This window comes from Dermochelys coriacea, chromosome 4 (assembly GCF_009764565.3).
Source record: "Dermochelys coriacea isolate rDerCor1 chromosome 4, rDerCor1.pri.v4, whole genome shotgun sequence".
Classification (NCBI taxonomy): Eukaryota; Metazoa; Chordata; order Testudines; family Dermochelyidae; genus Dermochelys; species Dermochelys coriacea.
The window spans coordinates 55,500,397-55,528,263 of NC_050071.1; the positions used below are offsets into that span (position 1 = coordinate 55,500,397).

A 27,867-nucleotide genomic window follows, 5' to 3' on the forward strand; every position below is an offset into this window, starting at 1 on the left:
CCCCCCCCATTGAGACAGCATCTGTACATCCACTTACTCCAGCTGTATTACAGATGTTTCAGTTAATCTGCTGATGGTAGCCCCAAAACCCCAGGCTGAGCCTGATGAAGAATTTAAATGGAGGAATCTCATACTAATTTTTCTGTTTTGTTTCAAGCACTAAAATCTGCTCTCTGGCACATCTTGTGTAAATCTGGAGTAATTTCCACTGAAGTTGGCCCAAATTACCTGGTTCACTAAGGTCACTTTGCTGCTATGCAAAATGGTCTTAAACCAGTCAGACATTCCAGTGGAATTCCAGTGTGAAGGAGAATTGCTGCTGGCATAGAGCTGTGCCTCCCATGCAAGACATCCTTCCCACACCAGCATAAGCGGGAGGGCTGAGGGAAAGGAGTGGGCATGAGCTCTGCATGGGGACCTTATACCAGCAGGCTAAGTTAAAGTAGGACACTTCTTGCTCTTGTACTCAGGCTAGAAGGACTGTATCTGAGAACCACAATCAGCTCCCTGTAGCCTCCCCTTGTCACTACATTCGCAAGCATCTTAGAAAGAGTGGTTAATCAAGGCCACTGACTTCAATAGGGGTAACTTCCTATTTAAACTGGGGAAGCTGAGAACAGAATTTGCTGGAAGTGAGTTTAGTGCACTTGAAAGGCAACTGGACTAAAATCCTAAGGTACTGAACTCTTCTCTCAATAGAACATGTATCTCTTATCAATGCCCATTGATGAAATTCTGTATCAAAAGAACATGTGCATCCCTTGATTGCAGATGGCTTCTAGCAAAAAATCATGTCAAATTTGTCTCACACTGTCCAACTGTTGTGTGTTAACTCTTTCAAAGAGGGACGTCAATGAGGCAAGAAGATATTGTAATTTCCATGCTTATTTGATAGTCAGCCTCTCTGCAGGCATAGGTGCTGGAACGGGGGTGCTGCTGCAGCCCCCAGCTTGAAGTGGTTCCCATTATATACAGGGTTTACAATTTGGTTAAATGGCTCTCAGCACCCCCACTATACAAATTGTTCCTGCACCCCTGCCTGCAGGGACAGCCAAGCAATTCCAATTCTATTGGTGTTTTGTGACAATCATCCACTAGGAACTGGAGGAAGAGAAACTCATTTCATACAGGCCTGAATGGTCTTGTGATAGTGTGGCAGAGACTTTCACCCACTGCCAGTCTAAACAAATAAACCAACATCTGCAACTATTAATCCTCTGAGCATGGCAATTCCCCTTCACCCCCTTCCTCACCACTTCCCATCCACAAGACACTTTTATACATAGTGTTAGGCCGCTTTAGACAGTTGGGCAGTGGTGAGTCTGCAGCTGGCATGTTCAAGAGGGTGAAACCCGATAAAGTGAATGTTAACAGACTGGAGGATGACTTTGCATAAAAAAGCATTGCTCCCTCAAAGCACAGTACAGTGTACTGTGATATACTCCTACACAAAGAGAAGTTCCTGCTACACTGTGCACTCAAAAAAATGATGGCTATGTACCAGTCCATTTTCTGAGCCGACCACATACTTTACCAAGATTCAGTCCCTGTTATTTTCTTTTGTTTTCCTTTTGATGTGTCTTTGTTGCACTACATACCATCTCAACTTTAGTGAAGCCAGTCATATGAGGGAAGTCATGCCAAATAATTTTGCTGTACACAGATATTGCAAAGGAGCGCAAGGGTGGCATTCTGGCCCCATTGAAGCCAATGGCAAAATGTCTATTGATTTTGGGGCCAGGATTTCACCCCATAACAATGTTGTGATTCCCTGACATTATCAGTGTGTCCAAGGGACCCACCGATCTTTTTAGCCTGTCAGTGGAAGCACCACAATGCATAGTAGTTCTATTGACATCAAATTCTGTTAAAAGGCATTTATAGTGATATCACTGTAAGATAGGTTTCAGAGCAGCAGCCGTGTTAGTCTGTATTCGCAAAAAGAAAAGGAGTACTTGTGGCACCTTAGAGACTAACAAATTTATTAGAGCATAAGCTTTTGTGAGCTACAGCTCACTTCATCGGATGCATTTGGTGGAAATCATTTTATCAATCAAGTTATATTGCACCAGCAAAAAGAAGTTTTAAAAACATTGCTTCACTTTTCTTAACAGACATATGTGATTAGTAATATTAGTTAATATGCATGAATAGACATCTGGACCATATTCAGTACCTGACATAGGATGTTTGGGCCAGAGGCTTTTTTCAGAATGCAGATTTGAACTATACTTATACAGGTTATTAGCAAACTACAGCATTGTCTAATATTTTCTTTCAAAAGCAGCATTATAGTGAGATTTTGATTAGAATAAAAAACCAAACATAAATGTGCAATATTTGTCCATTGACTGTAAGGAAATAATGAAAATATTCCTTGACATTGCTGAGACAGGCCTATCATAGATAGCTACTCTGATTAAAAGGTACAGGGAAAGTGCATTGTACTTTTTTGACAGTGCAGCCATAGCACAATACACCACTAAATCCACATTCACTGATATAGATTTCTCCTAATGTACATGTTATACTGGAATGTAAACATGAACAAGATAGGTAGGACAAACCATTTTCAACTTCTGAGTTGTTCGCTATTTGGTATTCATTATTCATAGGTGGAATTGATTACATAAGTCACATAGTATTGTTTCTAATTGCTCATTGGCTGACAAACATTTTAAATAGGACACTAACAAATGGTGGACACCAAATATTGAATAGCAAATACTCCTGTTAGAACACAAATAATATTGTTCATACAAATACAGCCATTCCACAAACATCTGCAAAACGAAAATACCACTCACACAAATATTAATGAACAGCAAATAAAAAAAGGACATAAATATGGCTGACCTGAACTGCTGATGCATGAACAAACATCTTTGAGCCTGCTTCTGCAACATTCAGCCAGCACTATAGGACCATACAGGGCAATAAAATGTAGTAAAGCACTTAAGCATATGCTTAACTTTCAATTAATCCAAATTAACTATGACATTTCTTTAACAAAATACCCTGAAATCTGCAGACCATGTCTATATCAAGCAAAACAAAATTATAGATTGCTCTTCCAAAATTCAGAGTTTTTCATTTCCACAAAAAGAATAATAATGTAATTAAAATTGCAGTTTTTAGTAAGACTGGAATGAAACAGAATTCTTGTAATGAGCTCATCCTTAACTCAGATCATGTTTACACATGAGAAAGATTTTAGCTCTCATTTATTAAGCATAGAGGAAAAAAAGTGGCCAGCATTTTCAATTACCCATCTGTGTGATCAGTCTTATCCGGATCCACTGAAGTCAATGGTAAAATTCCCTTTGCCCTCAATGGTGCTGAACTAGCTTTCATCTTCTCTTCCCCTCATGCAAGGAACTTCTGTGCTTAAGATTTTGTATCCTCATAGAAGGTTGATTACTGGCTGAAGGCTGATATAACTCAATTCCATATTATTATTAAGAAGGAAGATATCATGCCTGAGCAGATTTGGAAACAGGCCGAAACCCATGATTTTCTGGATAAGGTACTTGCAAAAGCACCTGTTACCTGAGCATCTCAATCTTTAATGTATTTATCCTCACAACATCCTTGTAAGGTAAGGAATTGCTATTACTCCTGTTTTACATACTGGGAACTGAGGCCTAGAGAGATTAAGTAGCTTGACTATAGGTCACACAGGAAGTCTCTGGTAGAACAGGGAATTGAATCCAGGTCTCCCAAATGCTGGGTTAGTACCATACCCACTGGGTCATGCTGCCTCACCTTGCCATTTTATTAATATACCAACTTTACTTAGTATACTGAGACTAAAGTATGCGACTACTAAGTGCTGGATTCTGCACTCACATTGCATAATATTTACTCAAATGAGTCGTTCCATTGACATCAGTAAGTAAATAAGTGCTACCCACTCAGAGTAGAGTAGTGGAACAGGGCCCTTAGATTGTACTATGAAATTCAGGAAATGCAAGATTCCCAACCTTAACTGTCACCTTTTTATTGATTATAGTTATTGTTAAGCACAGGGGCTGAATGAGATAAAAGAAAACCACAATTTCTACTCTAAAGAGTCTTCAATTTAAAGCTTGCACATTTAGGGGTCTGATTATGCATTTATACTAGTTTTTGCACAGGTGTATCTTCATTAGCTCCGGTGAAGAAATTCTTGATTTATACTGGTGTGAGAGGAAAAGCAGACAGGCCCATATATTACAAAAGGGTTTTTCCGTCTAGGATCATACAACCCTGATTGAAATAACACTATTTAGCAAATAACTTCATACCATGGAAATAAGCTGCATTGTTTTCTTACATTGTGTTTGTAAAACTGTAAACATGGTATATGGGATCGTAGGCTTCCATGTTAAAACTACACATTATTTTATAACACTCGATGAACAAATATAACATTTTGTGTTATTGAATGTATAAGTGTTATGATTAGATATTAAAAATCCCTATTGTGCAAAAGTGTCTCTGGAAACCTGGGGCCAGATCTTCAGCTGGTGTCAATCAGTATGGCTCCAATGAAGCCAAGGAAGCTATGTCTGTTTGCACCAGCTGAGGCTCTGGTCCCTTAACTCTACAGTTTCTGATTTTAGTGAGCATCACATTTCAATCTTAGCAGTGCATCAGCATCATTTTTGCATTTAATAGCAATACATTGTGCTGAGACTCACTTTTAAATAGGTCATTTATTACAAAACAAGCTATGTACAAACAATTAGGGACTAGATTGTCAGAGGCTTTTGGGCAGATGAATCGGTGGGAGCAGGGGGCATATGGAGTTTTCCCTGCACTCCTTAGGAGCTCCACATAAGGGCCCAGAAAGATCCCAGTTCCTATACTCAGGGAAGCGCAAGGACTGCCCCCCTCTGTGTCTCCCTCCTACTGTGCACCCTCAGAGCCACAAATCCCCTAAAGGAAGCAGGCAAGGGCAGGAAGAGAAGGACCATGGCATGCTTCTTCTGCATCCTGGAGAGCTGGGAGAGGGATTATGCCTCCCCCAGTTCCTCGTATGCTAGTGCAGATTTGTACCTAAATGATGGAATTTGGCCCTTAGAGACCTATATTAAAGTAAGGTGAGCTTTTTTCCACAACCAAAAAGGAACAGGCAATGAATAAAGATTTGTAGCAGCCAGCACCAATGAACATCTGCTTATTACTGTTACTAGATTCAGGAACACACCAAAATGTGCCTTTTAAAAAGAAGTTTACACTACTGAGAGTGCCATTTTCTGTGATTAAGTAGATTTCTTTGAATTTTTCCAATCCATTTTAATTTCTCTGAAGATTCAGCCATATTAGTTCTTTTTGTGAGATGTTCTTGAATGGCTATTAAGTGAGAATGCTTTCATTTCTTCTCCCCACCTGAAAATGATACAAAGAAAAACAGGAAACAGTAAAAATTCACATGAATTAAGAATGAGATGGTTAACACACCCCACTGTAGTGTATAATATAGTCAAATAAAAAATAAGGACCATAAATCATGGTTCAGAAGTAAAGCTGAGTCCCACAGGCCATGGTATTGCATGGTTTTAATGCTGTAGCAAATGGCTTTGCCTGAGTCTTGTTTGGAGATTAAGGGTTTTTTCATAATGATACTTTTGGGGTGTGAAACTATACTGATTGAGACTGAAGAAAATGTTGGCATGGATTCCTGTGAAGCGCACAGCTCTAGTATGTAGGTTCACAGAGTCCGAATAAAGCCGCAAGTAAATTATATATGCTCAATCATAAAGAGTACTTTCCTACACCCTCCATTTTAATGGCCATTCAAAAGAACAGAACAAAACCAAGGCCACTCTACCTGAGCTTGATTCTTTTGTTTCAATGGGATTTAAGGGAACAGTTGCTTCTACTGATTTCAATTCAAATGAGCTTTTCTGTACAGGAAATAGAAATATGTTAACATCACTGCTGTACACATTCAAGCTGTAGAAACCAAATGGAAATATTATAATAATAAATAATAAAAGATCTGCTGGTCTTATTTTTAATCTCTGTAATCTATTTTCCTCATACTGATCAGTTTCAATCATATCATTGCATGTTAAAATTGTTCACGCTTTAACATTTCAGTAAGCATTAATTTATTTTTTAATATTAAGGTTACAGATAGATGGCTTGAAATGTTAATGTGCCAACATATTAACAACTTTCCATGCATCTTGCCTATAGTCCTCAGACAACTAAAGAGCACAATCTAAACTGGATAGGCTATGTTCCCTTAGGATCAGTGACATTTTCAGATGGACTGTCATCTGCTGGTGCAGAACCTCCTGGTGACAGAAAAATATCTCAGAAAAAGCTAGCATTGCAAACCAGGGACCAGCATTACTCCAGAAGTGGCTGGCATTGGCCAGGACTGGAGTATAATCCAGGTATCAGGAAAATATGTATATCCTAAAAAGACTATGGATGTCATCCACTGGCAGAATCTCATGGGGAGATCAAACAGTGGGTGAAACCTCATTAAACGATCACTGCAAATTTAAGAGATCAGTGAAGAAATTAAAAAATAATATAACAAAAATATAAGAATAATAAATATAAAAAAGTTTACACTTACTCTTGACTTTTTCCATATACAGCAACAAATAATGATGACACACATAAGGAGGATCCCAAAGAAAATGCTGAGTCCTATCACTGAATAAGCAAACAAATAGCATCAATTACTGTGAGTCATCAATAAAGGAAACAAACAAGTACATCCTTTGGCAGGATATAATGGCACAAGAGATAACAGTTATATAATACAGTGAAATCTCGATCTTCAAAAATGAAACTTCAAAATTAAAAAAAAAAAAATCTTGATGAGCACAGAAATGAGCCATACATATGGTGGCTACGACTGCCTTTTTCTGGACAATGTGACATAATCTAAACCTTAACAAATCAGCTCAGGACAACTAACCCCGACCTCCCCTAAGTGTCTGTTGAACTTCATGAAGGACAGCACTAAGTTTAGAAACATTTTCCCAAACAGTAGGTCTATGTTTTATATGAAGACACTCAATGGGCTCCAAACTTTTGACCTGCCCTTGGAAAATGTTTGGAATACAAATGATTTGTGCAGTTTTATTAAAAGCCTATGAACCCAATCTTGTAACATGGCTAGACTCCTTTTAGAGCAGGGGTCGGCAACCTTTTAGAAGTGGTGTGCCGAGTCTTCATTTATTCACTTTATTTTAAGGTTTCACGTGCCAATAATACATTTTATCATTTTTTAGAACGTCTCTCTCTATAAGTCTATACATTATATAACTAAACTATTGTCGTATGTAAACAAGGTTTTCAAAATGTTTAAAGAAAAGGAGTACTTGTGGCACCTTAGAGACTAACAAATTTATTAGAGCATAAGCTTTCGTGAGCTACAGCTCACTTCATCGGATGCATTTGGTGGAAAAAGCAGAGGAGAGATTTATATACACACACACAGAGAACATGAAACAATGGGTTTATCATACACACTGTAAGGAGAGTGATCACTTAAGATAAGCCATCACCAGCAGCGGGGGGGGGGGGGGGGGAAGGGGGAAGGAGGAAAACCTTTCATGGTGACAAGCAAGGTAGGCTAATTCCAGCAGTTAACAAGAATATCAGAGGAACAGTGGGGGGGGGGGGGAGAAATACCATGGGGAAATAGTTTTACTTTGTGTAATGACTCATCCATTCCCAGTCTCTATTCAAGCCTAAGTTAATTGTATCCAGTTTGCAAATTAATTCCAATTCAGCAGTCTCTCGTTGGAGTCTGTTTTTGAAGCTTTTTTGTTGAAGTATAGCCACTCTTAGGTCTGTGATCGAGTGACCAGAGAGATTGAAGTGTTTTGCAACGGGCTTTGTTGCAAGGATAGGTTCCTGGGTTAGTGGTTCTGTTGTGTGGTGTGTGGTTGCTGGTGAGTATTTGCTTCAGATTGGGGGGCTGTCTGTAAGCAACAAAGCCCGTTGCCAACTCTGTCCACATATCTATTCGGGGGATACCATCATAGGGCCTAATCACATCAGCCACACTATCAGAGGCTCGTTCACCTGCGCATCTACCAATGTGATATATGCCATCATGTGCCAGCAATGCCCCTCTGCCATGTACATTGGCCAAACTGGACAGTCTCTACGTAAAAGAATGAATGGACACAAATCATACGTCAAGAATTATAACATTCAAAAACCAATTGGAGAACACTTCAATCTCTCTGGTCACTCGATCACAGACCTAAGAGTGGCTATACTTCAACAAAAAAGCTTCAAAAACAGACTCCAACGAGAGACTGCTGAATTGGAATTAATTTGCAAACTGGATACAATTAACTTAGGCTTGAATAGAGACTGGGAATGGATGAGTCATTACACAAAGTAAAACTATTTCCCCATGGTATTTCTCCCTCCCCCCCCCACTGTTCCTCTGATATTCTTGTTAACTGCTGGAATTAGCCTACCTTGCTTGTCACCATGAAAGGTTTTCCTCCTTCCCCCCCCTGCTGCTGGTGATGGCTTATCTTAAGTGATCACTCTCCTTACAGTGTGTATTATAAACCCATTGTTTCATGTTCTCTGTGTGTGTGTATATAAATCTCTCCTCTGCTTTTTCCACCAAATGCATCCGATGAAGTGAGCTGTAGCTCACGAAAGCTTATGCTCTAATAAATTTGTTAGTCTCTAAGGTGCCACAAGTACTCCTTTTCTTTTTGCGAATACAGACTAACACGGCTGCTACTCTGAAACCTGTCAAAATGTTTAAGAAGCTTAATTTAAAATTAAATTAAAATGCTGATCTTATGCCACGGGCCTGGGGTTCCGTTCACCTAGGCCTGCAGCAGGCTGAGCGGGGCCTGCGGCCGTGACCCCGGCTGGCAAGGGGCAGGCAGCCAGAACCCCAGACCGGCAGCGGGCTGAGCGGGGCCGGCGGCCGGGACCCCAGACCGGCTGCGGGCTGCGCGGGGCCGGCGGCCGGGACCCCAGACCGGCTGCGGGCTGAGCGGGGCCGGCGGCCGGGACCCCGGCTGGCAAGGGGCAGGCGGCCAGAACCCCAGACTGGCAGTGGGCTGAGCGGGGCCGGCAGCTGGGACCCCAGACTGGCAGCGGGCTGAGTGGCTCAGCCCGCTGCCGCTCAGCCCGCTGTCAGTCTGGGGTTCCTTCTGCTGGCTCCTGCCAGACAGGGTCCCGGCTGCCGGCCCCGCTCAGCCCACTGCCGGTTTGGGGTCCTGGCCCTGTCCACATAGAGTAGGTACCTAACTTCTCCCTGGTTCTAGCCATTCTCTTCCTCTCTTTGCACTGAGATGAGGGTGGGAGTGTGCTGAGAACAGGGCTGGGGGTTGGGGTTCAGGGTCTGGCCAGGAGCTAGAATGAGGGAGGCGGCTCAGAGTTGGGGCAGGAGGTTTGGGTGTGGAGCTCTTACCTGGGCAACTCCCATTTGGTGCGAGGAGTGCAGGTGGGAATGGGTGTGTGTGTGTGTGCGCGTGCGCGCAGGCGCTCCCATTTGGTGCTCAGGGTGGGGGTGGGGAGGTGGGGGTGCAAGAGTCAGGGCATGAGGTGTGGGGGGGCTGGGTATGTGTGGGGGGTGCTGGAGTCAGGGCTGGGTTGTGGGGCGGATGTAGGGGTCAGGGCACGGGGCTGGGGTGTGTGTGAGGAGGGTTCAGGGGTCAGGGCAGACGGCTGGGGTCGTGGGGGTGCTCCCAGCCCCCTGTCCTGAGCAGCTCACGGCAGAGGGCTGGAGGGGATATGCCCTGATACCACCCCCCTTCCCCAAGGTCCCTGGAGCAGAGAGCATGCTGCAGCTCCGCTTTTACCTCTCCCCCTCCATAGCAAGGGCCATCAGCTGATCGGCCCCAGGAAGGGAGAGAAGGAGGGGCAGGAACCCAGCACACTGGGGGAAGAGGCCAAGGGAGAGTGAAGCTTGCCTGCCCTGCAAGGAGAGAGCAGTGGGCAGGGGGTGGAAAAAAGCAGGCCGGGCCGGGCAGGATTTTTAGGGGCACACTGCTGTCTGCCCGGGTCCGGCAGACAGCAGCGTGCCATTAAAAATTGGCTCGTGTGCCATGTTTGGCACACTTGCCATAGGTTGCCCAGCCCTGTTTTAGAGCAAGGTAGGCTTACCAGTACATGCCAGTTGCAGGATTTCAAGCATTAACTTCCTGCAGTTTGTTTCATTCCATTTTTTCTTTCAGATTTACTTTCATTTTCACATTGTTTTCAGAAGATAGATAGATGAGATACATGACCCAAGGTGAAGCCATTTAGTAGCCACAGCATGGCTCTTCCATCCACAGAAACAAACAGGGTGTCATAAAGTTGAGGTGAACTGGTTAAAAATACAGGTTTCAGAGTGGTAGCCGTGTTAGTCTGTATCAGCAAAAACAACGAGGAGTCCTTGTGGCACCTCAGAGACTAACAAATTTATTTGGGCATAAGCTTTCGTGAACTAGAACCCACTTCATCAGATGCATAGAGCGGAAAATACAGGAGCTGGTATAAATATTTAAAAAGATGTGAACTGTCTTACCAAGTGTGAGGTTAGTCTCATGAGACAATTCAATTGACAGCAGGATACCAAGGGAAGAAAAATAACTTTTAAAGTGGTAATGAGAGTGGCCCATTTCAGATAGTTGACAAGAAGGTGTGAATAACAGTAGGGGGAAATTAGTATTGGGGAAATTAGTTTTAGGTTTTATAATGACCCAACCACTCCCAGTCTTTATTCAGGCCTAATCTGATGGTGTCCAGTTTGCAAATTAATTCCAGTTCTGCAGTTTCACATTGGAGTCTGGTTTTGAAGTTTTGTTGTTGAAGAATTGCCACTTTTAGGTCTGTTATTAAGTGACCAGGGAGATTGAAGTGTTCTCCTACTGGTTTTTGAATGTTATGATTCTTGATGTCAGATTTATTGTGTCCATTTATTCTTTTGCATAGAGACTGTCTGGTTTGGCCAATGTACATGGGGTTTTGTTGGCACATCATGGCATATATCACATTGGTAGATGTGCAGGTGAAGAAGCCCCTGATGGTGTGGCTGATGTGGTTAGGTCCTATGATTCTGTCCACATATCTATTCAAGGGACATCGTTGGCACTGGGGTTTGTTGAAGGGTTTTGTTCCTGTGTTGGTGTTTTTGTTGTGTGGCGTGTAGTTGCTGGTATTTGCTTCAGGTTGGGGGGCTGTCTGTAAGCAAGGACTGGCCTGTCCCCCAAGGTCTGCAAGAATGAGGGATTGTCCTTCAGGATATGTTGTAGATCCTTGATGATGCGCTGGAGAGGTTTTAGTTGGGGGCTGTAGGTGACAGCTAGAATGTCACTTAAAGACTTAAAGTTACAGAGATGCCATCACTTACACTAGTTTAAATCTGCAAGTGGCCCATGCCCCATGCTGCAGAAGATGGCAAAAAAACAACAAAACCCAAAAGCAAACAAAACAAAACAGGGTTTCTGCCAATCTGGCAAGGAAAATTTCTTCCCAACCCCAGATATGCTGGTCAGTTGGACCCTGAGCATTTTGGCAAGACTCAGTGGCCAGACACCTGGGAAAGAATTCTCTGTAGTAACTCAGATCCCTCCCAATCTAGTTCCTCGTCATCAGCCATTGGGTATATTTGCTGCTAGCAGTCACAGATAGGCTACATACCATTGCAGGCAGTCTCATCACAGGATCCCCTCTACAAATTTATCAAACTCAGCCTTGAAGCCAGTTAGGTTTTTTGCCCCCACTGCTTCCCTTGGAAGGCTGTTCCAGAACTTCACTCCTCTGATAGTTAGAAACCTTAATTTAATTTCAAACCTAAAAACTTATTGATGGCCAGTTTATATCCATTTGTTTTTGTGTCAACATTGGCCCTTAACTTAAATAACTCCCTCGCGGTATTTATCCCTCTTGTGAAGTGCTGGGAGTTGAGGGTGCTGAGGGTGCCTCATGAGATCTGACCCCCCCAAATCCATCAGCATAGATATTTCTTTAAAAGCCAATAATTCAGGTCCTGTAATTAAATGGTATAATTTTGACTGAGTGTTTGTCTTTTCAATAAATTCCTGAATGTAACCACTTACAGAAGGTTTACAATTCAAGGCAGAGATTCCCTACTGTTGGACCATAGAGAGAGCTGGCTTGTCACATATTGTTCCTCGCTTCAGCCAGAGTCCTGCACTTAGGACGGAAGAATCCCATGCACCGCTACAGACTCGGGACTGAATGACTAGGCAGCAGTTCTGCAGAAAGGACCTAGGGGTTACAGTGGATGAGAAGCTGAATATGAGTCAACAGTGTGCCCTTGTTGCCAAGAAGGCTAACAGCATTTTGGGCTGTATAAGTAGGGGCATTGCCAGCAGATCAAGGGACGTTATCGTTCCCTTCTATTCAACATTGGTGAGGCCTCATCTGGAGTACTGTGTCCAGTTTTGGGCCCCACACCACAAGAAAGATGTGGAAAAATTGGAAAACATCCAGCGGAGGGTAACAAAAATGATTAGGGGACTGGAATACATGACTTATGAGGAGAGGCTGAGGGAACTGGGATTGTTTAGTGTGCAGAAGAGAAGAATGAGGGGGGATTTGATAGCTGCTTTCAACTACCTGAAAGGGGGTTCCAAAGAGGATGGATCTAGACTGTTCTCAGTGGTAGCAGATGACAGAACAAGGAGTAATGGTCTCAAGTTGCAGTGGGGGAGGTTTAGGTTGGATATTAGGAACAACTTTTTCATTAGGAGGGTGGTGAAACACTGGAATGCGTTACCTAGGGGGGTGGTGGAATCTCCTTCCTTAGAAGTTTTTAAGGTCAGGCTTGACAAAGCCCTGGCTGGGATGATTTTGTTGAGGATTGGTCCTGCTTTGATCAAGGGGTTGGACTAGATGACCTCCTGAGGTCCCTTCCAACCCTGATATTCTATGATTCTATGATAAGACAACTACAATACATAAAACCCTTGTTTAATTTCTGTATAAGCAACTGCTGTAGTAGCCACAGAGATGTTATGTAATTGTGGAGGGGAGAGGTTCCATGAAACAATTCCTCTGTTAAAAGGTGGTCCACTCTATGAAAAAAGCTTAAGAACCTTTGCTTAAGGCATCTGAGTACTGTAAAACCTCAGCAAAAAGTTCTATTTAAGGAGTTAAATGAGAAAACATCATATAGCAGGGGAAAAACGCACTAATAACTATAGCTAGTCACAAAACCAAAAAGTATGTTTGAAAAGTAATAGTAACATTTTCCTTTGTTTTGTCTCTCTTAGCCACTCACCACACTCTCCCATACTTAACCCCAGTCTTGGCATACAAGGAGTAATTGGAATTAGGGTACTTAGTGAGAAAAAAAAGATATTGAAGTTATTATTAAAATAAAAATAAATCAATAGTACTTCAGTGGATACTAACTACTAATATAGCACAATGCATTATTATTAGTCAGATGAATATACAACAATAATATTAAGGTTTGCACTTAAATAAAAAGTCCTTTAAAATTTCCTTTATAGATGCAGTTGTTTTCAGTCCATTGTGGGCATGCAATATAATGTCTGTTCTTCAAAATTTGCAATGGTAAAAGAAACTCAGCAGTGAGAAAGAAATGGGTGGCCTATTGGAAAGTGGAAATATACATATTAAAGTTCTTGACATACCTAGTCCAGATGATTGCTGTTCTTTCTCTATGGAAAAAAAAACAAAAATTTAATTTTGAGGGGAAAAATAGGCTCTTTGGAGGCAGGGGCCTCACTTTCTTTTGTGCTTGTACAGCATCTAGCATGATGTGGGTGCTACCAGAAACAAATAATAATATGCAACTTATCTGTCACAGTTAGTAATTTCCCTTCCAGCTATTAATTACTGTGTGCTTATATTCACGCTGACCATTTTGCTTGTATGCTGCATCCCATTTCACCCTCCCTACATCTTTCTTTTGTCTAAACTATAAGCTTTTTGGGGCAGGGACTGTTTCTCCTTACATGTTCATACAGCACTTAGTGCAATGAGGCCCCAATCCTGATAGTAGCCTTCAACTCCACTGTAGTACAAAAAACTATTAATAATAATAATCTGTTACTAATGAGGTAAGATGGATCCTGACAGTGTGGGTTCAGCTGGAGAGGAGCACGAGGGTGCGGCCTGATATCACTTCTCCTTCCTGACTTTCTTCTGGTTACTCCACTCTCTGCCTCAGGTGTGTGTTGCAGTGAGAAGCACAGAGCAGACAGCTCGGATGGGGGGGAAGGAAATCCAGCAGTCATCTGCAGGGCAAGCAGAACAGCTCTAACAGCTGCTGGAGGAGAATAATACACCACAAAAAAACCATCAAACTCTGGCTTTGAGGCTCTGCCATGACAAGAGCATAGCTCTCAAGTTTTGTGAAGCTCTGTGATTTTATGTAAATTGTTACTTAAGTTAATTTGCATAGAGATACATAGTTTGCATACAGCCACAAACTTCAATAAAAATTGTGGCATTAGTGCTTGTGAAAGGCATTGGTTTGACACCAGATTTCCCTTATAAGATTCCCTCTAAAGCAGCAGGAGCAGGTTTGGGGAGGCAGGACTTTATTTCTTATATCACTCAGAAGATGGGGGAGGTCTTGTGGGGATCTCAGAAGCAGCTTTGTGGAGAGCCAAGGATAACCATGGGATCACAGTTCATTGGAAGGATGGAGTCTGTGGGTTATTGGAGTGAAACTGGAGGAGAGGGTGACATTAGCCTCATTCCCCCATATTCTGTTCTCCCATTAGGTCATTTCCCAAACAGCAACTCCTACTCCTTCCTTAGCTCATGTCCCCTCTTAGCTCACTTCATAGCTCCTGTCCCCAGTGATTTCTGCTCCCTATCATTCCTGTTCCCTGCCTTCTGTGAGCCAGATTAAGGGCTAGACACAAGAGGCACAGGCTGAGGGCTCATTACTAAAATCCTGTGTTGTCTGAGAGTCTACATTTTCATTTTTAAAATAGATGATTGCAAAGAAAAGCTTGAAGATGTGACCAGAGTATAATCAATGTCTCAATGGAGGTTTATAATACTGCAGTTACTTCCTTAAATCAAATCACTGAGGCATTATTAGCTCTTTGGCCAGCAAGTACACTCTGGCCAAAATTACCTTGGTATAACAGAAGCTGCATCAGGCTGCAAAGGACTGCTTAGCTTAAATTTGGGCTGAGCCCTGCATTTTCTGAAACTGGGGATAGCAAGATCTTTGCTGAATCTCTAAGACTATAGTGCAGGCATTTTAACGGCACCTTCTTGTATGGTGATTTAAGCAGCAGGTCTTAACAGCAGTTAAGAAAAGGAGCCTTGTTCCATCTCATTGCACTAGGAAGAATGAATGCGCAAAGAAAACCTTTAGTTCTTTTCTGTCTAAGCAATGTGACTTTGAGGAAGAAATCTGATTTGAGGGGGAAATTTGCAAGAGTCCCATCACTGAAGGAGTGGCAGGGAGAGCAGAAAATAGTAACTTAACAGGACTAGAGTGTGCATAGTGAGGGAAGAACGGATTCAACATTGTAAGGAAATAATGAGTTAAAAAAAACAGACCTGGCCCCAAAGGCAGGTTGGTAGAAGGTGATCTGACTAAATTGTTGTCCTTCAAAATTAGTTGTTTAGTAGTAGACTTGAAAAAGAAAGTTGATTCTCTACTTATTTTCATTGTAGAACTTGAGAAGCTTTTTACTGATGGCAGCCCTGAAGTTGAGATGTTTTTATGTCCAAGCACTATGGCTACCGTCGTCTCCCCCGTCGTGTCTGGGACGGTCTCCCCCCTGACGGGCGCCACCGTCGTCTCCCCCGTCGTGTCTGGGACGGTCTCCCCCGTGACGGGCGCCACCATCGTCTCCCTCGCTGTGTCTGGGACGGTCTCCCCTGTCGTGTCTGGGACGGTCTCCCCCGTGACGGGCGCCACCGTCGTCTCCCTCGCTGTGTCTGGGACGGTCTCCCCTGTCGTGTCTGGGACGGTCTCCCCCCTGACGGGCGCCACCGTCGTCTCCCCCATCGTGTCTGGGACGGTCTCCCCCCTGACGGGCGCCACCGTCGTCTCCCTCGCTGTGTCTGGGACGGTCTCCCCCGTCGTGTCTGGGACGGTCTCCCCCCTGACGGGCGCCACCGTCGTCTCCCCCGTCGTGTCTGGGACGGTCTCCCCCCTGACGGGCGCCACCGTCGTCTCCCCCATCGTGTCTGGGACGGTCTCCCCCCTGACGGGCGCCACCGTCGTCTCCCTCGCTGTGTCTGGGATGGTCTCCCCCCTGACGGGCGCCACCGTCGTCTCCCCCGTCGTGTCTGGGATGGTCTCCCCCGTGACGGGCGCCACCGTCGTCTCCCTCGCTGTGTCTGGGACGGTCTCCCCTGTGACAGGCGCCACCGTCGTCTCCCTCGCTGTGTCTGGGACGGTCTCCCCTGTCGTGTCTGGGATGGTCTCCCCCCTGACGGGCGCCACCGTCGTCTCCCCCGTCGTGTCTGGGATGGTCTCCCCCCTGACGGGCGCCACCGTCGTCTCCCCCGCTGTGTCTAGGACGGTCTCCCCCGTGACGGGCGCCACCGTCGTCTCCCTTGCTGTGTCTGGGACGGTCTCCCCTGTCGTGTCTGGGACGGTCTCCCCCCTGACGGGCGCCACCGTCGTCTCCCCCGCCGTGTCTAGGACGGTCTCCACCGTCGTCTCCCCCGCCGTGTCTAGGACGGTCTCCCCCGTGACGGGCGCCACCGTCGTCTCCCTTGCTGTGTCTGGGACGCTCTCCCCCGCCGTGTCTGGGATGGTCGCCTCCATGATGTTCTCCTCCGCCGTATCTGAGACGGGCGCCTCCATGACGTCCTCTGGCACTGCCATCGTCACTACTAAACATTGTGCATACATAATATTAAAAGAAAAAGAATTATCACTGGTGGGGCTGATAGCACTGCCTTTTATTAACTCTATCAGACACTTTCCTTATAAGACTCTGGTTTCAGCCGGTTATAACTTTGCCCAATTTTAATGATTCAGGCTGAGTTTTTTGGAAAGTTTCAGCTAAATTGGTTTATCCGTTTAAGCAACATTTTACCCCTGTGAAAAATATTCTTACATCCTTTTCTCCTACAAGGGCTAGCCCCCCATGCTTTGGAGCAAAGACTTGATATTTGAATAGATTCACACTGACACTGGGATTGTGCCTTTTGTCCTCCCTGTGAAAATCTGCCTAAATCTGGCAAAGTTATAAACCTCTGAAAAAATCTCAGTTTGCACACATTAAGCAGCGTGCACTGAATGCCCAGGGCTGCGGGTACTGAGCAGGATTTGTACTGCACTTGCTCCTCCTCCCCACTGAGAGCTGCTGAGGTGCCAGACACCAAAACTAAGAGCAGAGAGACTGTCTCTCATTACTCGGTGCTGGCAATACTCCCCCAGCTGACCCCCAGGAAAGATGAAAGCTGCCTGATTCAAATCCTGAAGGGCCAGAGCTGGGCTGGGAAGAAGTCAGAACAGAGGAGCAGAGATGGGCTGTGGGAAGGGGTAGGAAAGAAGATGGGGGTGGGGAGGAGACAAACTGTGGGATACACGCTAAAGGACAGGGACAGACAGAACTGCAGAAAGGCCTGTAACCACTGCAGCACACTCTCTTCCAGAACCTGGACTAGAACCCAGGATTTCCTTATGTCATCATTCCATTGCTGTCTAGCAAATAGCTGCAAAACCCACTGGCAAAGTGCATGTCTGATCCCATCTAGTGGCTGGTTCACATAGACGATAACAACCTATTACTGCTACCAGTTATTCCATTAGTTTGTATTTTAGAGTTCTATGCTGTGGCCCTAAAGGTTACAATCCTGCTAATGACAAATAGGAGGGTCAGTATTGTTCCACACGATAGTTTTGTTGAGGTTTGTTTGTGCTTTTAAAAGTATAGGAAAGTACATACAAAAATCTATGTTAAAAGAATGTTAAAGGTGCAAAGTCAAGCTTGTAAAAGTTAGGAAATATCAGAAGTCAGGTTACCTGTCCAACTTGAATTAATCTTTCTTGCATATAAGCAGCATTATACACGCTTTAAATCATACATTACTATTTCCACAAGACCTCTGCCTCATTCAGTGTATGCACGAGGGGGCTCCTCTTTATGAAGAATGGAAAGGGGATGAAAGAAGAGAGAAATTTAGATAAGTAGAAGGAAGGAAAAGTTAACCAGAAGGAAAACAAACATTGAACTACACTGAAAGAGAGAGAGAGAGAGAGAGAGACAGAGATAGAACCCAAAATGTAATAAGGGAAAAGAAGTAGAAAAAGAATGTCATGGTAAATTATTAAAAAAAGAAAAAAGGAGTACTTGTGGCACCTTAGAGACCAACAAATTTATTAGAGCATAAGCTTTCGTGAGCTACAGCTCACTTCATCGGATGCATTTGGTGGAAAAAACAGAGCATCTGATGAAGTGAGCTGTAGCTCACGAAAGCTTATGCTCTAATAAATTTGTTAGTCTCTAAGGTGCCACAAGTACTCCTTTTCTTTTTGCGAATACAGACTAACACGGCTGCTACTCTGAAACCTGTCATTATGGTAAATTATTATATTTTATTATTGAAATGTCAGTCAAATAGAAAAGATACTGTATAGGAAGACAAGTAAAAAAATTCATATATAATGTACATCAAATACAATTTTATCTATAGTGTTGTCTATAGCGAGTAATACAATGAGAAAGATTCACCTGGCATCACTGCATGAAAAATTAAATCAATCTATGTTCGAAATAGTTAAAGTCTACCTTGGGTAAAATCCTGCCCCTAGTAAAGTCAACAGGAGTTTTGTCATTGATTATCTTCAACTGTCGTCATGTATTTTACTTATAAATATGAAAAAAACGTATTTGGCAATGTCTTCCTCCACCTTCTGCCACAACCAGCAAATCTGCATTGATATAGGCAGAAGCACAGGCTGGCCCCTTTCGAAGGCTGTAGCTGGAGCCAATCTGCCTTACTGTCTCCAAGGAGCATTGTGCCCCAGTGCTGCTAGACCCAGCTATATGCTATGGTGCCTGCATGACTTAGGCACCTAAAGAGGCAGATCAGTGCCTAAAGACCTTTGATCTGGACCTCTGGGCCTCAGATCCCCATCTCTAAACTGGGGAACTTTTTATCTTAGACACTATGGTGATAGGCAGCAGTATAAAAACTAAGTGCCTACCACGTGAAATCAATCGCCATAACAAAGCTCCCTATAGATTTCATGGAGTCATTGACACTTCTCGCTTTTGGGGTCAAAACTGCTTGGGACAGATTTTTTTATTTTGATTGGTAGGGATTAAGAGTACATAAGGGGATTAGTGTCGTGAGCATTCTTATTCATAGATTCTAAGGTCAGAAGGGACCATTGTGATCATGGGGTCCAGGGGTTCTCAAACTGGGGGGGTCAGGACCCCTCAAGGGGTCGCAAGGTTATTACATGGGGGGTCACGAGCTGTCAGCCTCCACCGCAAACCCTGCTTTGCCTCCAGCATATATAATGGTGTTTAATATATAAACAAGTGTTTTTAATTTATAAGGGGGTGGGTCTCACTCAGAGGCTTGCTATGTGAAAGGGGTCACCAATACAATAGTTTGAGAACCACTGATCTAGTCTGATCTCCTGTGTAACACAGGCCATAGAAATACCCCCTGCTCCCCCAAATCCTTTTGAACTAAAACATAACCTTTAAAAAAACCCTGTCTTAATTTTAAAAATTGCCAGTGATAGAGAATCCTCCACAGCCTTTGCAAAATTGTTCCAATGGTTAATTACCCTCACTGCTAAAAATGTACACCTTATTCCAGTCTGAATTTTTCTAGCTTCAGCTTCCAGTCATTAGATCTTATTATACCTTTGTCTGCTACACTGAAGATCCCATTAGCAAATATTTGTTCCCCACATATGTACTTATAGACTGTGATCAAGCACTTTCTTATGGTGGAAAGGCTTTTTCAAAGAGCAAGCATTTGCTGTATTTCCTAAAGACAGACACTGGAGTTACCTGATCTCCCTGGGTAATGGCACTTCCCTACCTCACAGGAATATTGTGAGAAAAAACACATAGATTCTGAGGTGCTCAGATACTATGGTAATAAGTGTCATACAAATACCATAGATCGATAGCTTAAACATACTGGGCTTTTTCCTTGCCTTCCTCCTCCTTTTTTCATTGTTTAAGAGTGGGCATATCCTCTGTGACTCTGTTATAGTATGTTTAGTGGCATCCATGCTGAGTCTACAGATTTTAGTTTAATTTTAGACTTCAGAGTTTTTTAAATTAGTTTCCCCACTGTTTTTTAAAATCCTCATTTCTAGTCTTTGATGTTACAGTGCTAGTTTCTGGTAGGATTCCTCCCCCGGAGGATATCAAACTGTTCCACTGGCTTCAGTTGTTATTTAGTTTTTGTTGTGCTGTTTTGTTTTAACATGGATTCTCTGAGACAAAACCCAGACTGAACCCAGGTGTCCCCATCTGCAATTTAATTGCCTTTGCAGCTTTTGGAAGAAGCATGTTTCCTGTGGAAATCCATTCCAATGAATTTAACAACCAAATGCTCAAGAAACTTGCAGAAGCACTTCCCAAGTTCTTCCCAAGCCTGGGGTTGTGTCCTTGACCATCTTGACCTATAGTCATTGATGGATCTATTTCTATGAACTTATCTAGTTCTTTTTTGAAGCCAGTTATACTTTTGGCCATCTCAACAACACATGGAAATGGGTTCCACAGGTTAATTGTGTGTTATGTGAAACACAATTGTTTGTATTAAACCTGCTTATTAATTTCATCAGGTGACCCCTGGTTTTTGTATTGTGGGAAAGGGTAAATGACACTTCTCTTTTCACTTTTTCCACACCATTCATGATTTTATAGCTCTCTGCCATATCCTGCCTTAGTTGTCTCTTTTCTAAGCTGAATGGCCCTAATTTTTCTAGTCTCTCCTCATAAGCTATTCCATACTTTCAGTCATCTTTGTTGCCCTTCTCTGAACCTTTCCCAGTTCTGCTATGTCCTTTTTGAGATGGGGTGCCCAGAACTGCACACAGTATTCAAGGTGTGGGTGCACCATGGATTTATATAGTGGCATTATGTTTTCTATCCCTTCCCTTTAAATGAAGACTAGATCCCTTCCTAAAAGTTATGCTATATAAGATAAGTGGATTCTATCCCTGTCTTCCTATGTAATGCTGGAGGAGTCATATAAACTACATTTTTCACAGGTGGTCACTAATAGTGTGTTCCTCATTTTCTGGGTGCCCAATGTGACTCATGGGGTCTGATTTGCAGAAGTGCTGAGCGCTTATGACTACAGCTGAAGTCAATGGGAGCTGTAGTTAGAACATATAAAGTACTATCTAATGCTAAGTACTTTGAAAAAATCAAGTCCTACTTATCTCAAGCTGGGGACCCATAATTAGTGGGTCCTTGACAATTTTGGCCTTAATCGCTCAGTTCCCCTTGTGTAAACAGTAATAAGTCTCCAGGACCAGATGGTATTCACCCAAGAATTCTGAAGGAACTCAAATGTGAAATTGCAGGACTACTAACTGTCATCTGTAACCAATCATTTAAATCAGCTTCTGTACCAAATGACTGTAGGATAGCTAATGTGATGCTAATTTTTAAAAAGGGCTCCAGAGGTGACCCTGGCAACTACAGTCCAGTAAGCCTCACTTCAGTACCGGGCAAACTGATTGAAACTATCGTAAAGAACAAAAGTGTCAGACACATAGATGAACATAATTTGTTGGGAAACAGTCAACATGGTTTTTGTATAGGGAAATCATGCCTTACCAATCTACTAGAATTATTTGAGGGGGTCAACAAGCCTGCAGACAAAGGCGATCCAGTGGATATAATGTATTTAGATTTTCAGAAAGCCTTTTATAAGGTCCCTCACCAAAGGCTCTTAAGCAAAATAAGCAGTCATGGGATAAGAGGGAATGTTCTCTCATGGATTGGTAACTGGTTAAAAGATAGGAAACAAAGGGTAGGAATAAATGGTCAGTTTTCAGAATAGAGAGAGGTAAATAGTGGTGTCCCCCAGGGATCTGTACTGAGCACAGTCCTATTTAACATATTCATAAACAATCTGGAAAAAGGGGTAAACAGTGAGATGGCAAAATTTGCAGATGATACAAAACTACTCAAGATAGTTAAGACCCGGGTAGACTGCGAAGACTTACAAAAGGATCTCACAAAACTGGGTGACTGGGCAACAAAATGGCAGATGAAATTTAATGTTGATAAATGCAAAGTAATGCACATTGGAAAACATAATCCTAACTATACATATACAATGATGGGGTCTAAATTAGTTGTTACCACTCAAGAAAGAGATCTTGGCATCATTGTGGATAGTTCTCTGAAATCATCCACTCAATGTGTAGCGGCAGTCAAAAAAGCAAACAGAATGTTGGGAATCGTCAAGAAAGGGATAGATAATAAGATAGAAAATATCATATTGCCTCTATATAAATCCATGGCATGCCCACACCTTGAATACTGCATGCAGATGTGGTTGCCCCATCTCAAAAAAGATATATTGGAATTGGAAAAGGTTCAGAAAAGGGCAACAAAAATGATTAGGGATTCTGTATGAGGAGAGATTAATAAGACTGGAACTTTTCAGCTTGAAAAAAAGAGGCGACTAAGGGGGGGCTATCATAGAGGTCTTATAAAATCATGAGTGGTATAAAGAAAGTAAATAAGGAAGTGTTATTTACTCCTTCTCATAATACAAGAACAAGAGGCTACCAAATGAAATTAATAGGTAGCAAGTTTAAATCAACCACAAGAAAGTATTTTTTCCATGCAATGCACTGTCAACCTGTGGAACTCCTTGCCAGAGGGTGTTGTGAAGGCCAATACTATAACATAGTTCAAAAGGGACCAAGGTATGTTCTTGAAGGATAGGTCCATCAATGGCTATTAGCCAGAATGGGCAGGAATGGTGTCCCTAGCCTCTGTTTGCCAGAAGCTGGGACTGGGTGACAGGGCATGGATCACTTGATGATAATCTGTCTGTTCATTCCCTTTGGGGCACCTGCCATTGGCCACTGTCAGAGGACAGGATACTGGGCTTGATGGACCTTTGGTCTGACTCCGTATGGACATTCTTATGTAAAATGGGGGTATTAATCTCACAGAGGTGTTGCAAAAATAAATTCATTAATGTTTGTGAAGCACTGATACTATAATGATGAGTACCATAGAAAAGTCCCTAAGGAAATTCATTTTGTGCTCAGTGCAGGGTTTGGATGGTGTGCATTTAAACAATGGCCACACATTCCATGAAGACAATTAAAACAGTAACTTCTCATTCACTGAATGAGGTAGGGGAAAAATAGAATGTTAGCATGTAATTAAAGACTATATCACAATGCATACACATAAGGGGTCAAATTAAGCTTGCGCAGGTAACCTGAACTCTGGTATTTCCTCATTTTTGAGTGCTTGATTTTACAATTTTAATGCTCCTTTAATATAATTCTTTGGATGTAATTTAAAATATATTGATGTATATCACATATTGGCATCGCATTGATTTTAAATATTGGGGAGAGCTTTGTTACCTTTTAGCATGCTTCAGTCATGGCAATATCTCTGAATTATACGTGCAGTGCATTATTACAAACCAATGGAAAATTAAGCAAGAAGACAAAACAGTGTCTGGTATCTAGCCATCATTGTGGTGATATCACAAGTTGATACTGCAAGTTAACTTAGTTTACTTCCACTTTTTCTATAGAATAAATTACATCTTTTCCCACTTTTATTGTAAACATTGCAAACATTGGAGCTATTGACAAGTATTGCCATGTTTGGGGAGATTCAGAGACCACAATCAGATTCCTGTTTGGTGCAAGTCACTCTAAGTACATACTCAAAATATTTCTCACAAATTAATAATAGTTTACATTCATCTAGTACTTTTCATCTGGAGAGTTACTTAAAAACTGTAGTCATAGGCACTATAGAAACCTCTGAGACAGTTACAGCAGATTAGCTAGAACTTTTAAAAAGTTGGGCAAACGTCGTTACTCCATTTTATGATGGTGTAATTAAGGGAGAAGGTCTATGTGCCATGTTTATCATTGTGGTAGCTGACAGATTGATTTTTCTCTTATTTAAACCAGTTTAAATCTACATTGGAATCAGTGGAGTTAAACTGGTGTAAGGCAGTTGATAATCAGGCCCAGACAGACAGTTTAAATGACTTGTCCAAGGCAACAAAGTCATTCAGTGGCAGAAGTTCAGAACACAACTCTGCCAGTCAGTGACAGAATGAAATAACAAATATATATTTTTTATAAAATCGTAGGCACATTTAGGTTTACTTCTCAATCTTCTGACCTCAAAATTACTACTAGAGTGTAGCCAAGGTGTTATTTCCATGAATAAGGTTAGGTAACATACTTTTCACCTCTACTGGGGAAAATATACAAGAAAAACAACATGGATGTGTTTTCGAGAAGGAAAAATTCCCATTGGATAATACATTAGAGTCTTTTTGTGGTGCTGGGGTTTTCCATAAATCTTGTCAATTTCTCCATTTTAGTGTCACCCTCCAAAACCAGAAGCATTGACTCCAATATGGGAATCTGACAGAGGGTAGTGACTCAACTTCTGAGATAAAGAGACCGATGAAATATACATGGGCCACAGAAAACAGCTTAGTTTATTTCTCACCCATTTGGTGGAATAGAAAACAATTATGTTAGTATTTGTACAATATAATTAGGAAATATTGGTTAATGTACAACATCCGAAATCTTTCTGCACTATTCAAATGTACTATTACATTCAGAACTGTCCTCCTTTGTCAATAAGTATGTCATGACAAAAACAAAACAAAGAAAGCCCTAAACCCGTTAATATGACTTTTTAATGGATACCAGTGTGATGGAAGGGAATGAACTTTGTAAAGTTCATTGCTTCAACATTATGTGGATGCATCTTAAAAATATTTAAATCATGATATTAAAACCAAACCAAACCATGCTTTATGGCAGTGAGTGAAGTCCCACACATGAATTATACATCCTGAAATGGTTTATGGGGCTAGGTTTTGAGGCAAAGTTTTTTGGATAGACAGCTAAGTAAAAAAAATAGCATCCTCTAGAGTACATGCTAATCAACTCCTATTGTCTTGCCCTCCAATTTGAAAGTTCTTCCTGGGCTATTTCAGGATCCTCAGATATCACACAACTCACAGAGTTAATCAAAAGGGGATCACAGTGGTGCATCTGTGAGATTGCAATAAGGGAAGGCAATTCCACTAATGCAAGGACTCTACCTCCCTAGCTGAGATATCACATAACGGTTGTGGATCTCCAGTTTCAGAATATGCTGCACCCATTTGCTGTCTGTTGATGTTTTTCAGTAGTTAGAGCAAAATCTTGTCCTGTTAGTGCTGCAAAGGAGGATAAGGGTGCTGGCACACACATCTTATTTCACAAGTATCCTACTAGCCAGAGCACAATTCCATGGGGTAGTCCTGAGGGAAGTGTGGTTGGGTACACCTGCCTACTCCTTTGAAAAGGAATAGCATGAACTCTTAGCTAGCACATGCTTCAGTGTAGTATGTGCACTAAAAGGGAGACAATGTTCCCATGTGGTAGTCCGGTGCATGGTCCGGACACCCTCACCTCCTAGCACCCATTAGAGGGCTAAGTAGAGTTCCTGCAATACTATGCATTTGTAGGGTGAGGGAAGAGGTGGAAAGTAAGCTCCCTTTCCCCCTCATATGCACCAACACAGCATATGGAAGGATCTTGCTCTATGTAATCAAGGAGGCAAAAACTTGATTAAAATTCAGGGGATAAAGGGTAATTAATTTTCAGTTGCACTAAATACAATTACGTTTCGAGCACTGCATTTAAAAATCTTTCATTAGACATGGCTTAGGGCAGGGTCACTGCCCCCCTCCTTCCCCCACCAAATACTTCTTGCAAACTCCCAAATACCAAGTCCTAATAACATCAGTGATAAGAGTGGTGGAAAACTCATGAAAGCTCACAAAGGCAGAGACTATGGTTTCTCATAGCAAGAGACTACAACTCCCACTACTGCAATCAACAGAACTTTGGGATTTACAATTTAGTGGATACCAGTGTGGGGGACGAAGCTCTTGGAACATGAAGACAAGTGCTTCATATCTAAATGGCCTGCACTTACTTCCTGTTTTGTAGTAGCTCTGAGACACAGTGCTGATATTTGTCATCACAATGCTAACCGTATTAAGATGTAATTTAGTAAGCAGTTAGTTAACGTTTACTTTTGACACATGCTAGTGAAAATAAAATGTTTAAAGTTGCAAAAAGATGTTGATGCTTGGCTCTCTTGTATCTTCAATAGATTTCTTTTTAAATAAACATGACCATATATATATTTTTAAGATTAGTAACTACAGTGGTGCCATTTAAATTACATTTGCAAAATATCTGTATGTTTTGCCACACTATTACATGAGTTGGATCATATTGATTACAAAACCATATTGATGGAGGTGTAATAAATGCAGCAATAGTTCTAGTAATACAATATATAATACATAGCAGTTAAACATCTGTATATTATTGATATTTAACTCATATGTAATAGGGATCTAGTTTCAGAGTAGCAGCTGTGTTAGTCTGTATCCGAAAATGAAAAAAAGAGTACTTGTGGCACCTTAGAGACTAACAAATTTATTTGAGCATAAGCTTTCATGAGCTACAGCTCACTTCATCGGATGTATGTCTATATAAAATCAGGAGATGAATTGAAGCAAAAGCAATTTATATCTGACAAGAAAAGAAGTAAAACGAACAAAAATGTTCACTCACCTGATAGTAATAGAATACAAGGAAGTATAGTTTTGCACATCTTCATTTCTTCTGTTATATCTAACCACAGAGAAAAACACCCAGAAAACAAACCAAAACTCCTCGCTTTGTTCCCTCCAACCAGCAAGCTATGTGTGATTTCTATACCCTCAGGAAACAGACTAAACTCGCTATCTCTCTGCCCCTATGACTTCCTGAAGTTCTAATCAGCCAATAAGAAGCAGGCCAAGTAATAAATTATCTGCTGAAAATGGCTCACACATCATGCAGCATATGAAACTTCAGGTGTTATCAGAAGTCAATTTCATACACTGAATTTCAAAGTGAACTGTCCAGAGCATATGGAAGTTATAAAACTACCAACTGAATGGTAAAAATCACATATAAAAACAGGTTCTGATCTGTGTAGTCATTTAGTAATGCTTAAATTATAAGGACCATATAATGATATCTAACACTTATTGAGTGATGTTTATCCATAGGTCTCAAAGCACTTTATAATTATGGATATGTATCATTAGCCTCATTTTGCAGATGGGAAAACTGGGGCCCAAGGAGGTAAAATTTTTTGAAGATCATACAACAAAACAATTGCAGTCCCTTGCGCTAATCACTGGACCACAGTCCCTTCCAAAATATTCTGCATTTCATGAAAATAATTAATATATTTTCTATAAAGGGTTTAAAAATACCTCCTGCATCCACACTAGAAAGTTCAGCTCAGGTATAGCAGTTGATATTACTAATCTTTCTAATTTAACTATATAGGGCCTTCTATCGGTGGGACCTGAGTGCCTCCCAGAATTGTGGCCCAGTTTTCCAGCTGTGCTGACTTAGGAACATCGACTCAGTCTGGGTTAGAACATAGCCTGTGCAGTATCTTCAAATAAAACTGCGATAAACTCAGGCAATAAAGCAAACCCTTTTATTGAGACGTGTGCATGTGCTGACAATACAACAAAAAATGTTTGGAATTAAATTTTCAAAAAATGCAAACATGCATGTGCACTTGTATCCCCCGAGATAGAACTCCCTAGGTGCATGGATATCCTATGCAGAACAAACTGGAAGGGTCTAAATGTTTGAAAAACAGGAATTGCCCC

General features: G+C 42.0%; 1 protein-coding gene and 1 long non-coding RNA gene across 3 annotated transcripts in view; one reads left to right on the forward strand and one right to left on the reverse strand.

Moving 5' to 3' along the window:
* Window positions 1–27,051, reverse strand: LOC119854614 (flocculation protein FLO11-like). 2 transcript variants are annotated; one of them, XM_038399387.2, is made up of 6 exons: window positions 26,765–27,051; window positions 15,502–16,791; window positions 13,608–13,634; window positions 6,578–6,657; window positions 5,816–5,891; window positions 1–5,373 (listed from the first exon to the last, which is right to left on the reverse strand). In XM_038399387.2, the coding sequence occupies exons 1-6, from the start codon at window positions 26,808–26,810 to the stop codon at window positions 5,357–5,359; spliced, it is 1,536 nt and encodes a 511-aa protein (XP_038255315.1). In that variant the 5' UTR covers window positions 26,811–27,051; the 3' UTR covers window positions 1–5,356. The 2 variants fall into 2 exon arrangements, with proteins under 2 accessions (XP_038255315.1, XP_038255318.1); XM_038399390.2 differs by lacking the exon at window positions 5,816–5,891 and having other exon boundaries at window positions 26,765–27,047.
* Window positions 1–27,867, forward strand: part of LOC122459785 — a 107,133-nt gene that overhangs the window by 40,651 nt on the left and 38,615 nt on the right. The gene's annotated exons all lie outside the window — the stretch shown is intronic.

What these genes read in the sequence shown, in the direction of transcription:
- LOC119854614 (XM_038399387.2), bottom strand. Translation starts at nt 26,810, where the DNA reads ATGAAGATGTGCAAAACTATACTTCCTTGTATTCTATTACTATCAG. An exon ending in CAACCTGCCTTTGGGGCCAG is followed by an intron (nt 13,635 to 15,501) that starts GTCTGTTTTTTT and finishes TTTTTTCCATAG; the next exon opens with AGAAAGAACAGCAATCATCT. An exon ending in ACAGCAATCATCTGGACTAG is followed by an intron (nt 6,658 to 13,607) that starts GTATGTCAAGAA and finishes TTGCTTATTCAG; the next exon opens with TGATAGGACTCAGCATTTTC.